Source organism: Anneissia japonica, unplaced genomic scaffold, assembly GCF_011630105.1.
Source record: "Anneissia japonica isolate Jap-2015-1 unplaced genomic scaffold, ASM1163010v1 scaffold287763_len296007_cov137, whole genome shotgun sequence".
NCBI classification, from domain to species: Eukaryota; Metazoa; Echinodermata; class Crinoidea; order Comatulida; family Comatulidae; genus Anneissia; species Anneissia japonica.
Window position 1 is genome coordinate 221971 of NW_022698178.1, and position 10711 is coordinate 232681.

At 36.2% G+C, this 10711-nt stretch overlaps 1 protein-coding gene across 3 annotated transcripts in view; it reads right to left on the reverse strand.

Annotated features, from left to right (window-relative positions):
• Nucleotides 1-10711, reverse strand: part of LOC117102432 (receptor-type tyrosine-protein phosphatase epsilon-like) — a 39097-nt gene that overhangs the window by 4856 nt on the left and 23530 nt on the right. For 2 of the 3 annotated variants that reach the window (XM_033242694.1, XM_033242693.1), the window contains 5 exons: nt 9787-9863; nt 9545-9679; nt 8179-8310; nt 4007-4161; nt 2886-3021 (listed from right to left, as the gene is read on the reverse strand). In XM_033242694.1, coding sequence (XP_033098585.1) covers nt 2886-3021; nt 4007-4161; nt 8179-8310; nt 9545-9679; nt 9787-9863 — 635 coding nt within the window. Of the gene's footprint in view, nt 1-2885; nt 3022-4006; nt 4162-7062; nt 7155-8178; nt 8311-9544; nt 9680-9786; nt 9864-10711 lie in introns of those variants that run through there. The other variant, XR_004444413.1, reaches the window with a different exon arrangement.

Genomic DNA, 10711 nt, shown 5'->3' on the forward strand with positions numbered 1-10711 from the left:
CGGACTTTTGCTGCGTATGGCACTAGACTTGCGAAATGCAAATCAAAACTAATCAGCCAAGCAAGATGTGAGTCTGTTCCAATAATGATAGGGGAATCATTTTTCGCCGCAGTCCAATGCCGTGAACAACGTTTCCCAGTGCGTCAGCTAATTTTTAATGGTCAGGGTACCACGATCACGAGCCCTGTGGTAGGCATTATAGGCTAGGCATGAGAGTTGGGATTTGCAACAAGGTCTTGGGCTAGGCCTCTATACTATAGTAGGAGGCCTGGTCCTAGTCTAGGCCTATAATATAGTAAAATTCTGTATAAGTAGTCATATGATTACAGGTATATATTGTACCAAGGTCAATATTAACGATCGCATTTATTTTTCATTGAAAATTTAAAAAAAAAATTAAAAAAAAAAAAATTTAACTTAAGAATTTTAAAATATTCAAAAAAAAATTAAGTTAACTTAAAACACAAACAACGCGATATGATATGAAGTTTGCGAGAATAATTGGTATACTTGTACTGTATTTTCTGAAGCGCCGTTCGTTTTGGGGTTGCTACAATCAACAGTTGTTATAATCAGTGGCGTCACACTCGGGCGCTGACGGAGGGAGGGGGCGCCAGGGCCCCCGACATTGTAGTTTAAAAAAAATATAATATAAACTATAATACCGTATTTTCATTCAATGGGGCCCCGACAGTTTTAAACAATAAAAGCTGGGTTCTGATGTTTGAAATCATGCTTCTGATTTTGTGATCAATCTGCTTTTCATTGTATATAGGCCCTACGTTATTAAAACATTTTTAGTTCTCACTAAAATTGGCCTATTCTCTGTATTTATTTACACCTAGAGTACATAGGACTACTGAAGGCCTATACCAGTCCGAAAGTCATGAACCATTCTATGTTCTCTAACAACGGAGTTAACAGTTAATTTTTCAATCTCCAGAGAAATTTAAATAGCATCCAATCCTCCTTTTTGGAATGTAAGGAAATAGATAGTGCACTTCCTTTGTTGGATCGATTGTAACTCCTGATTGTACCAAGGCAATTCAACAGAAGGACACACATCTCGGGACATCAAAGGTTATAACTCTGGCATCGACATTCTAGCCGCACGTGCGTCCCTACACACTGAACGTCACAAAAACCATAGCAACCAGACCATAAACCGCCAGCGTACGTGACGAATTACCCACGTGCGTGTTAGTTGCCATGATAATCGCACGTCGTGCGGTGATTACAAAGGCCTAATGATATTTTGCACTAACATTAGACTGAAATATATTCTTCATTTCAACATTAATTTTACCAAAATTGTGGTGAATTGTCGTTCATGAGACTCACATCACAGAAAAAATTAATAAATGTTCTGTATATACTCAAATGTTTGTTTTCGGCACCTTATGCCAACATTGTCAAAATGACAGATTAATGTTACATAAGAACATGAAATTTTATAAAATTCGTAAATTTTAAATTGCTATAACTTTTCATTTTCTTGGTCAATTTTTACAAATCAAATTGCAGTTTAAAGAAGCATTTAACAAGCTCGCGGTCAAAAAAATCAGATGTAACAGACATTGCGAAGTACCCAAAATTAATAAAGTAAAAACTAACACTATACAACGAATGGCACGCATAGACTAAGAATTGACGGATGTACTCGCAACTAGTATCGGATTGTCGATGCCACAGTAAAGATCAAAGGACTCAGTACGCACACGCTATGTTCGAGAGCGGAGATGTGCATCCTTCTGTTGAATTACCTTGATTGTAGCAACCCCAAAACGAATGGCACTTCAGAAATGCAGTACAGTATACCAAAACTTCTCTCAAACTTTATATCCTATCGCGTTGTTTGTGTTTTAAGTTAACTTTATTTATTTATTTTTTATTTTATTTTATTTTTTTTTTAAGCGTACAGGTTTAGAATATTTTAAAATCCTTAAGTTAAATTATTAAGTTTTCTTTTTATATTCAATGAAAAATAAATGCGATCGTTAATATCGATCTTGGTACAATGTAAACCTGTAATCATATGACTACTTATACAGAATTTTACTATGGGCCTAGACTAGCAGACGCACTGGGAAGCGTTGTTCACGGCATTGGACTGCAGCGAAAAATGGTTCCCCCATCATTAATGGAACAGGCCCACGTCATGCTTGGCTGATTAGTTTTGATTTACATTTTGCAAGTCTAGTGCCATACGCAGCAAAAGTCCATTTCTAGCGTTGTTGTAAAATGCATTTCAAACCAGGCTGGTTTTTAATTTACGTTTTGAAATAGAATTTGGAGAGGGCATTTGATCAAGTCAGACCTACGTTTTGAATTTGAATTACATTTTAAAGAAATTAGAACTACATTTGGAAAAATTTGAACTACGTTTTGAAAAAGTAGAACTTCATTTTGGGAAACCAGATCTACATTTTGAGAAATTTACGCCTACGTTTTAAAAAATTAGACATTGAATTTTGCAATTACATTTTGATTTTAACATGGACTTTTGCTGCGTATGGCACCCCATAAATATGTATGTGTGCATGTACAGTATATATATGTATTCTTTACGAAGTGGACTTTTAAAGTTCAAAATGTAAAGTGGAAAGATAGTTTGTGTTTGTGTTAGTTACACACAGTAAGCCATTTATAAATTTCATGTTCAAAACATACGATAATATAGAAATTGTAATTGTTGCCTTTTTGTAGGGAGTATTTCTTTTTACCAAACGGTCCACTGATTAATCTCAGATAAGATAGTATTGAAATGCACGCTATCGTGTCATACACGATGGCGTGCATTTCGATACATGGAGTATGTATTATACTATCGTATTTCTTTTTGTATTGTATCTTTTATGTAGACATCAACTGACCAATCATCTTACCAATGTCTCCACCATTCCTGGTCTGTTGTTCCTCAACAGCTTGACCCCTTGCACTATGTCTACTATCTGCTCTTCATTTACTTTACGAAGACTAGACAAGGTAGCACAGAAAACTCCAGTACGACCCACACCATCCCTGTAGTAACAAATATAATTTCAAATAAGTTAACATCATTTATTTCACTCAACACAAGGCACACCATTTTGAAGTGAAAATTGAAGTAGGTCTAACAGCAAAGGACAAATACTAATAACAATAAAACATTAATATTGTGAAAGGCAAATTTTTCCTTTTGCAATGTTCCAATTTAAGCAACCTTAAATTTAAAACATTCAATAATTTCACAAATCATCCATGTATTTTAGGTTAATACATGCAACGGGTACCTTCGGTCTACCGCAACTTGCGGGAGTCTCCGGGAAATCGGCATGGCCTCCTACACTCCCGCAAGCAAGCAGGAATCTCTCGGAAAATAATTCATCTTCTGCAAATTCATAACATTTAGATTTTTTCAATGCCGATGGGTAATCACTATGTGCAGAAAAATGGAATTAGATGGGTTTAGTTAACTTCATTTAACCATATCTACTGGAAGTGACCTCTTCCAAGTTGGGACCCCTAAACACAAAAGCCATAAATGAATTTCCAATGTCTATAGGTTTTCTGATGTGGGAAGAAAGTCTTGGCAAGGCTTTAATGCTTGGAAAATCTGAAGGGAGCAGACGAAGGCGACGTCAGCATACACGATGGATGCAGGAAATCACCACTAGAACAGGAAAGAGTCTTGCCGATCTAAAATACCTGACACAGTCAAGATCTTTGTGGAGGAAAATCATGCTTGATGTCACCAGAGGACCAAGTAGTTTTTGTTTTTTTATTTTTTATTTATTTAAGATTTGTAATTACTGTATTAAATACATTAAATTTTAATGTTTAAGATTAGTCCGGTGGCCTTATTACAGGCCTTGGCCTCCTTAGCTGAAATTAATTAATTTGAATTTAAGGGTAAATTGATTTATAGTTGTCTCAGATTGATGTCTGGAGTCCAGAACTTTCCAGTACCATCATCTTTAGATACATTAAAGAGGAAAGAGGTATAAACTGGCTAAAACATACTTACATGCACATAACAACAACAGGTGGGTCTCCAAATTCTGATTGCTGCTTATTTACTACAGTAACAAGCTGCAGAAATTCCTTTGAAGAGGTTGGAGTATACTTCTCTGCGGGCCAACCAAGGTACTCAAAGATCTTAACATTTAAGGATCCTGAGTTCTTTGATACGAAAAATGAAACATTCATTATTTATCTAGATTGCAGAAAACAATTAATGTTTGGAAGCATCTGATGATGAATACTGGATGTTTAATGTGTTAGTTTAAAATGAAATGAATGTTATGCACTAATAAATGTTATTAAATATTAAAGCTTGGTTCCCATTTGCAGAAAAACGCAACCCAACATACGGAAAATTAAATATACACTTCTTACGTGACGCAACGTAACAAAATGGATAAGGTTCCCACTTGCAGCGGTGTATATGCAATGATTTTCACTGGAAGCTTTCAAAAACCGCTATGAAATTACTATTGATTGTAGGACTACCAATGTATTGTAGGGTAGGGACTGAGTTTTGTGTTCTGAATATTACTTATTGCAGGCCTGGCTAGGTTAGGCCTGTAAGTTAATGCATTTTTTAATTGATTTTTGCTTTTTAGCTATTACTGTAATGATAGGCCTACCCTGAAGAAAAAATAATTATTATAAACAATTATCAATTTTTCGCAGAGATAAGCCCCTAGATTAGGCCTGGTCCATTTAATAAATACACAGATATACAAATTTGTTAAATTGGGACCACAGAAAAGTGGTCTTTAATTGGAGGGAGACCTGTAATTATTAACATAAACAGTATCTATTGTATTAAGCTGGTTTTCCACTAGATGAATTTGTTGGCGCGAATCAAGGCGTCGGTTCACTTCCTGACCTCTGATTGGTTGCGCAATTTTTCGCTTCGCAAAAACTCCGATAGGAATGTGCATAAGCCGACGCTTTGGATTCGCTTGAATGAATTTGCCTAATGGAAAACAGGCTTAAATAACAGTAATTAATTTATTAATTTGGCATATTAAATTTAATATTTAGTTACAGTACATTGTTTGCTTAATGTTTAATTACAAATTGCATGACATTTTCATGTGGTTGCAAAATCTAGGATTTAAAGTTGCAGATCTGTATAACAAGTAGGCTTAAATATATTTCCATAACATGATTAAATAATATACATTAAAACAACAAAAGTAAAAAGCTAAAATGACAGTCAAACATAGTGCTAGACTCAGACAAATAGTTAAATTATTGTAATATCAGGGGTGGCGCCAGGATTTGCCCAGCGGGTGGGGAATATCCGATGTCCCCAAGTAGGTGTGGTGGGACGTCACTCAAAATCTCTTGGAAGTTTTCCAGGGACGAAGCTCCCAAAAATATGACAGTTTAGGGGTTTCAAAAGCTCACTTAATCAATTTTAGATTCTACTAGTAGGCCTATGTTGAAATACATTTTTTTTTTCTCCCTGATGACTTGTGGTTTTTCTTCCTAACTGATGGGGGGGGGGCGCAGATCTCCTTCACAAGGGCCCTTCCCCCGGTCCTCACTGGCATCACCCCTGTGTAATATATAAATAGTTTTCGAAGAACGGTTGGGTAAGATGCGTTGAATAATTAAAAAATTAATGTTTACAGTATCATAGGTCTACGCCATGCAGTAGGGGAGCAGTCACAGTGTCTCTATATCCATAAACTACATGTAGGCCAGGCTTGGCTAGGCCAGGCTGGGCCAGGATAGTCTAGGCTATGACAATAATAAGAGTAATAATAGCAGCAACATAACAATTATCACAGCAATAATAATAATAATTATCATTTAATTGGCAATGGCTTGGGCGATGGCAACAGTCAAGGTGACAGATAACTCATCAACAAAAAGTAAACACCAAGCACTAATTACAAATCCCTCCGTTAGAGCATGTACAAATTAGCTTTTTCCGTGCGTTTGCGGTATTGCATGGTGTAAAGTTGAATCAATTCAATGGTTTGGTGCAGCGATTTCCATTCAGGTTGTGAACCTTGTTGTCGAGGATTTGAACCACACAACCATTCTCAGCTGGCCATGCTTAGTTACCCCAGCTTGCTCTGTTGATGGGTTGTGAAGTGGCTCTTGCTATGTTTCAGTATTTCGTGGCTTATAATAAATCAAATAAATATTGTGGCCGCCTCTCATCAATATTGATGGTAACATCAAGCCTGATATACCAAGATATACAATAAAACAAAAAAACCACGCAAACCACGCAAAGACAATCCGCAAACAATGCAAAACAAGTTTGCGTCATCGGTTCCCACTCGCGTTGCGTCACTTTGTGTCGATACATCATGTTTGCATCGTTGCCTTGTGTCCTAGTGGGAACCAGCCTTAAAGAACTTGTACATGATAAAAGTGTCATGGCCATTATTATTTATCAGCACCAACCACCACCTAAATAAAATGAATTTTTTGAGAATTTGCTGCAACATTTCAGCAACTGAGGTGAATCATCAACAGCAGAAACATCATCTAACGGTAACATTTACAAACTTACTGAGTGACACCACATTTCAAACTTTAAAAAAATTACAGAAAAATCGGATGTATTGTTTACATGGAATATACTTTAGCATGAGATATGGCAGATGCAATGACAGATATCAAGCAAGAGTGTAAAATATGACACTTTCTATCAATATGGAGATGTTCTCCAGGCTGCCGAGAACATAGTGGAACCATTGTATGCCACAAACTTGCTAAGCTTTATGATGCATTTTTGGTCAAAGTATGATTATTAGGGTACATTCACACCAAATCTGAATTTTTGGATCGTAAAGCCTACAGAACCGGTCAGAAATTTGAAGCATCTAAGAATAGGGATGGTGGTGTTTAGCACACTGGAACGCAGTCCCAATTTCGGTTTGGTTCCAATGTGAATGTAGCTTAGACTGGTTGTTATGAGCCTCCAGCTACAATATTGGCAAAAGGGATGGGAAATCAGTGTGCCTGCCCAATGTGATTTTCTATTATTGTTCTCGGCAACTCTGGTACTGCATTCTCCAAGCATGCAGAATAAACAAAAAACAAACCCACCACCACAAATAAAGAAAGGAAACACAAAGAATGAAGGAAGGTGCAACCATCAGGCTTGTTGCTCATTTTTAGCCACTAAGGAAACACAAATGCTGTAACAAGAAACACAAAGATTATAAGAGCAGAAACAACAAGAAATGCTACTCTATAAAAAGAACATTAACAATAATTTGTTAGAAAACTATTAAAAATAGCTTGCTTTAAATCTTGCAGTTGAAAGTTAAATTTCTTTCATTTTTATTTATTATTTGTGAGCTACATATTCAGAAGCTCTCTCCACTTTCTGAACAAACTTGATTGTTTAAGGATTTTTTATTTATTTGTTATCTACTTATTTGTCAATAATTTCAAGTAATAATTATGCATCTTTAGAAAGGAAAACTTTTACTTGTCCTAACTTTCAATAAGCTATTAAAATGCTGATTTACATTTTAAATTTATATTAGCTCAAATAATAATTTAAAAAAATAAAAATATTAGAATAGCATATGTTTATTTGTAACATATTGTTACTACGGCAGAGCACTTAGAAGCTAGTTGAAATAAGTTTTAATTCTAAAATGGTAGAAACATGCATTATAGCCTTGCAATATGCACCAATTTGTAACTCTTTGAACCTGAAAGCCTGATATACTGTATGGGGCTACATACATCTTTGTCTGTAGACTCAGTTCAATTGTGAAATCCTATAAAAAAACATGTAGTTATGTCTCTGTACTGCCTGCTGTTTTCACTTCGCAGTAGGATTGAAAAGATGGTGAGAATTTAGGGTGATTAACTCAAGGTGCTTTACTATTTCTATGCTGACATTTATATATATTTTAATTATAATATATATATATTTTTTTTTATTTTTTTAATTACATTTCGCTGTAAAAAACAAAGCAGATACATGGTCAGCAACGAGTGTGGTTTCAAAACTGACTTGGATTTCTTCTTTTTTCCAATTACATATGCTCAGTTGTTTTTAAGTGCATCGAGACCCTAGGCCTATAGTAATTTGCACGGTATAAATACATAGATATTGCATATTGTTATCGATACTGTAAATAAAATTAATTTGATTTAACAATTTATTTCTACAAACAAGCTACAAATCTGCTCATTTTCCCTTACCTCCTCAGTCTTCATTATATCAACTGTGTGAACTATGATCTGTTTGGATAAATTCTCACTCGTCACCATATTAACAGTCAAATGCCTGAAAGTAAACTGTGAACTATTTTCTGGCCAGAATTGTGCAACAGTCTGCAAAAACAAACATTTAACAATACGTAAATGGGTACCTGTTTAAATGCTGTGGCACTAAATGCATAGGCATGTGTGACAAAAGCACAAGTCAACAGAGCACTACACCAGCAACTTCAATGGGCCATTCAATGGATAGTAGCAGATTAGAGCCACAAAATTCTTGCACCTTGTGTGAACCACTGCACAGGCCATTACTATTCAAGTTGGGGTATTTGGGGTTGAAGATCACATGAAAATTTAAGGGGGCCAGCACCCCTCTTCCCTACATTTTTGAAAATTTAGGAAAAGAAATATTAACAAAATTATACTCAAATTAAAGGCTGAAAGTAGGGAGTTTTCGATTTGTGCAACGGCGCGACACTAGAACGGAATCACTCATGCGTGACCGTCCTACCTGGCATCCTACGTTCTCTGCATACGTAGATTTGGCCAAATTGCATTCCAAAATCTGCTCGACGAGGTGACCTTAACGTTCTCGCATGCGTAGATGACTTTTAGTGACGTCATTACGTTCTACGTCCTACCGTCGTCGTGCAATCGAAAGCTCTTTAGTGCCATTTCCAGTACTCTAAGGTACCATAACCATAAAATTTTGCACCTCATTCCCAACAATAGTGGGGCTGTAATGGTCTAGATATTCCAGCTGTAAAGGTCCCTCTATTTTTTCCTGGATTCACCACACCATTCAAACTTCCATCTAAAAGATTTTGAACCAGAATGCAAGCTTCTGCCCTAAACAACACTAAATACCTTGTGAAAAATATTTAAAATATACAAATTTATTCCATTTCCTTGCTGTCGGTCTAAAGAACTTGTAGCAAAGTTTAAAAAATATAAATTTAGACCAGAGAGAAAATATTAACCCTTTGAAGTCACGGTCCATATAATATACGGACCAATTTACTGTCGCAGAAAACCCGCTCCGAATTATATACAGACTTACTTTTAGTGCTGCTGCCCTCTATTTAATGAGTAATTTAGGGGATTTCCGTATTATTGCCGCAACTGGACGTGCAGAAGCATTCAAAGTGGCCAAATCGGAAGCAATCATTCAACGTCAGTGATGCACTTACCCTTATTTTAGCGGATGATGACAGTGGGGCTTAATGGGCCTTAGTGGCCTTGGTAAAAGTCAATTGGGACTTCAAAGGGTTAACAATGGTAAAATATAACAACAGTTTAATAGTAACGGTAATAAAAATAACAATACCTACGGAAAACTATAAGTTACCTTATCCCGATTGTAGAAATCATTAAGTGTAACAATAGCTTTTGAGTTGTAGTCAGCAATCATTCTCCAGAAGTCTTCAACAGTATTCCTCATGGGAGCCTGAGTCCCAAGAAACATATCCTTCTTATCAAAACTCTGCAAAAAAAAAAAACAATCAAATATGTATTATAACATACAATTCTTTGAAATTAAATATTAAATACTGAGAAATGAAAAATGTCTAATTGATATGTGTTACTCACGTCAAAAAACGAAGCATTGATATAATCGGATGGCCCATTCTCACCAGGGGTCATAATGAATGGCCGATTACGGTCATCTACAAAGAAAAATGACGGGCAAATTTAATGGATTATAGAAATTATAATATTTTCCTTTAAATAGTTAAAATTTAATTTCATATATTGCATACTAAAAGGCTATCACAATACAATGGGATAATTAAGTCACTTATCACCAGTACCAAGTTAGCACCCAGCAAATTTATGTTTTATTTTACAGTTTGAGAAATCTTTAGTCTCACAATGGCCATAATGTTGTCAGTTGTGAAAATACTATTACTATTATTCAAATTAGATGTATTCACAAAATACCAACCCCATCACATCTTCAGATGGCATCTTAGGGAGTTAAGTTAGAGGAAGCGGTTTGGCGCAGTGAGAACGGTTTGGTTTCCCAACCCTGAGGTTGGTGTTTCAATTACTCGCTGTGCATTTCGCTTGTGTCCTTGAGCAAGGCACATTATCGGCATTGATTCCTTCCACCCAGGAGAATAAATGGGTACCTGGCGGGGTTGCCTGCTACTGCGCCAATATGGCAGCAACATTTAAGCATGTGGACCCAACGACTAGCGACAACAAAGCGCTTTGTAACCTAAAGGAATAGTGCTATGGCTACGTTCAGACCTGTGAGATATGCCAGGCGTATCTAACGCCGGGCGTACGTTAATCCATGGCGTAACTAGCGAGATGTCCAGACTGGTCGATTAATGAACGCTAGCGTAATTATTCAAGCAAAATATTCGTATTCGTAATTCGCGCATTTTATTTTCTGTTTACATCTAGGTTTATTTTGATTGGTCAAATCTTGGCTGAGTTCAAAATCACCGATGCATGACTGTCGTAAATCAGTGGCGTACGCTAATCTGGGGTCTGTTGCTGGATTACC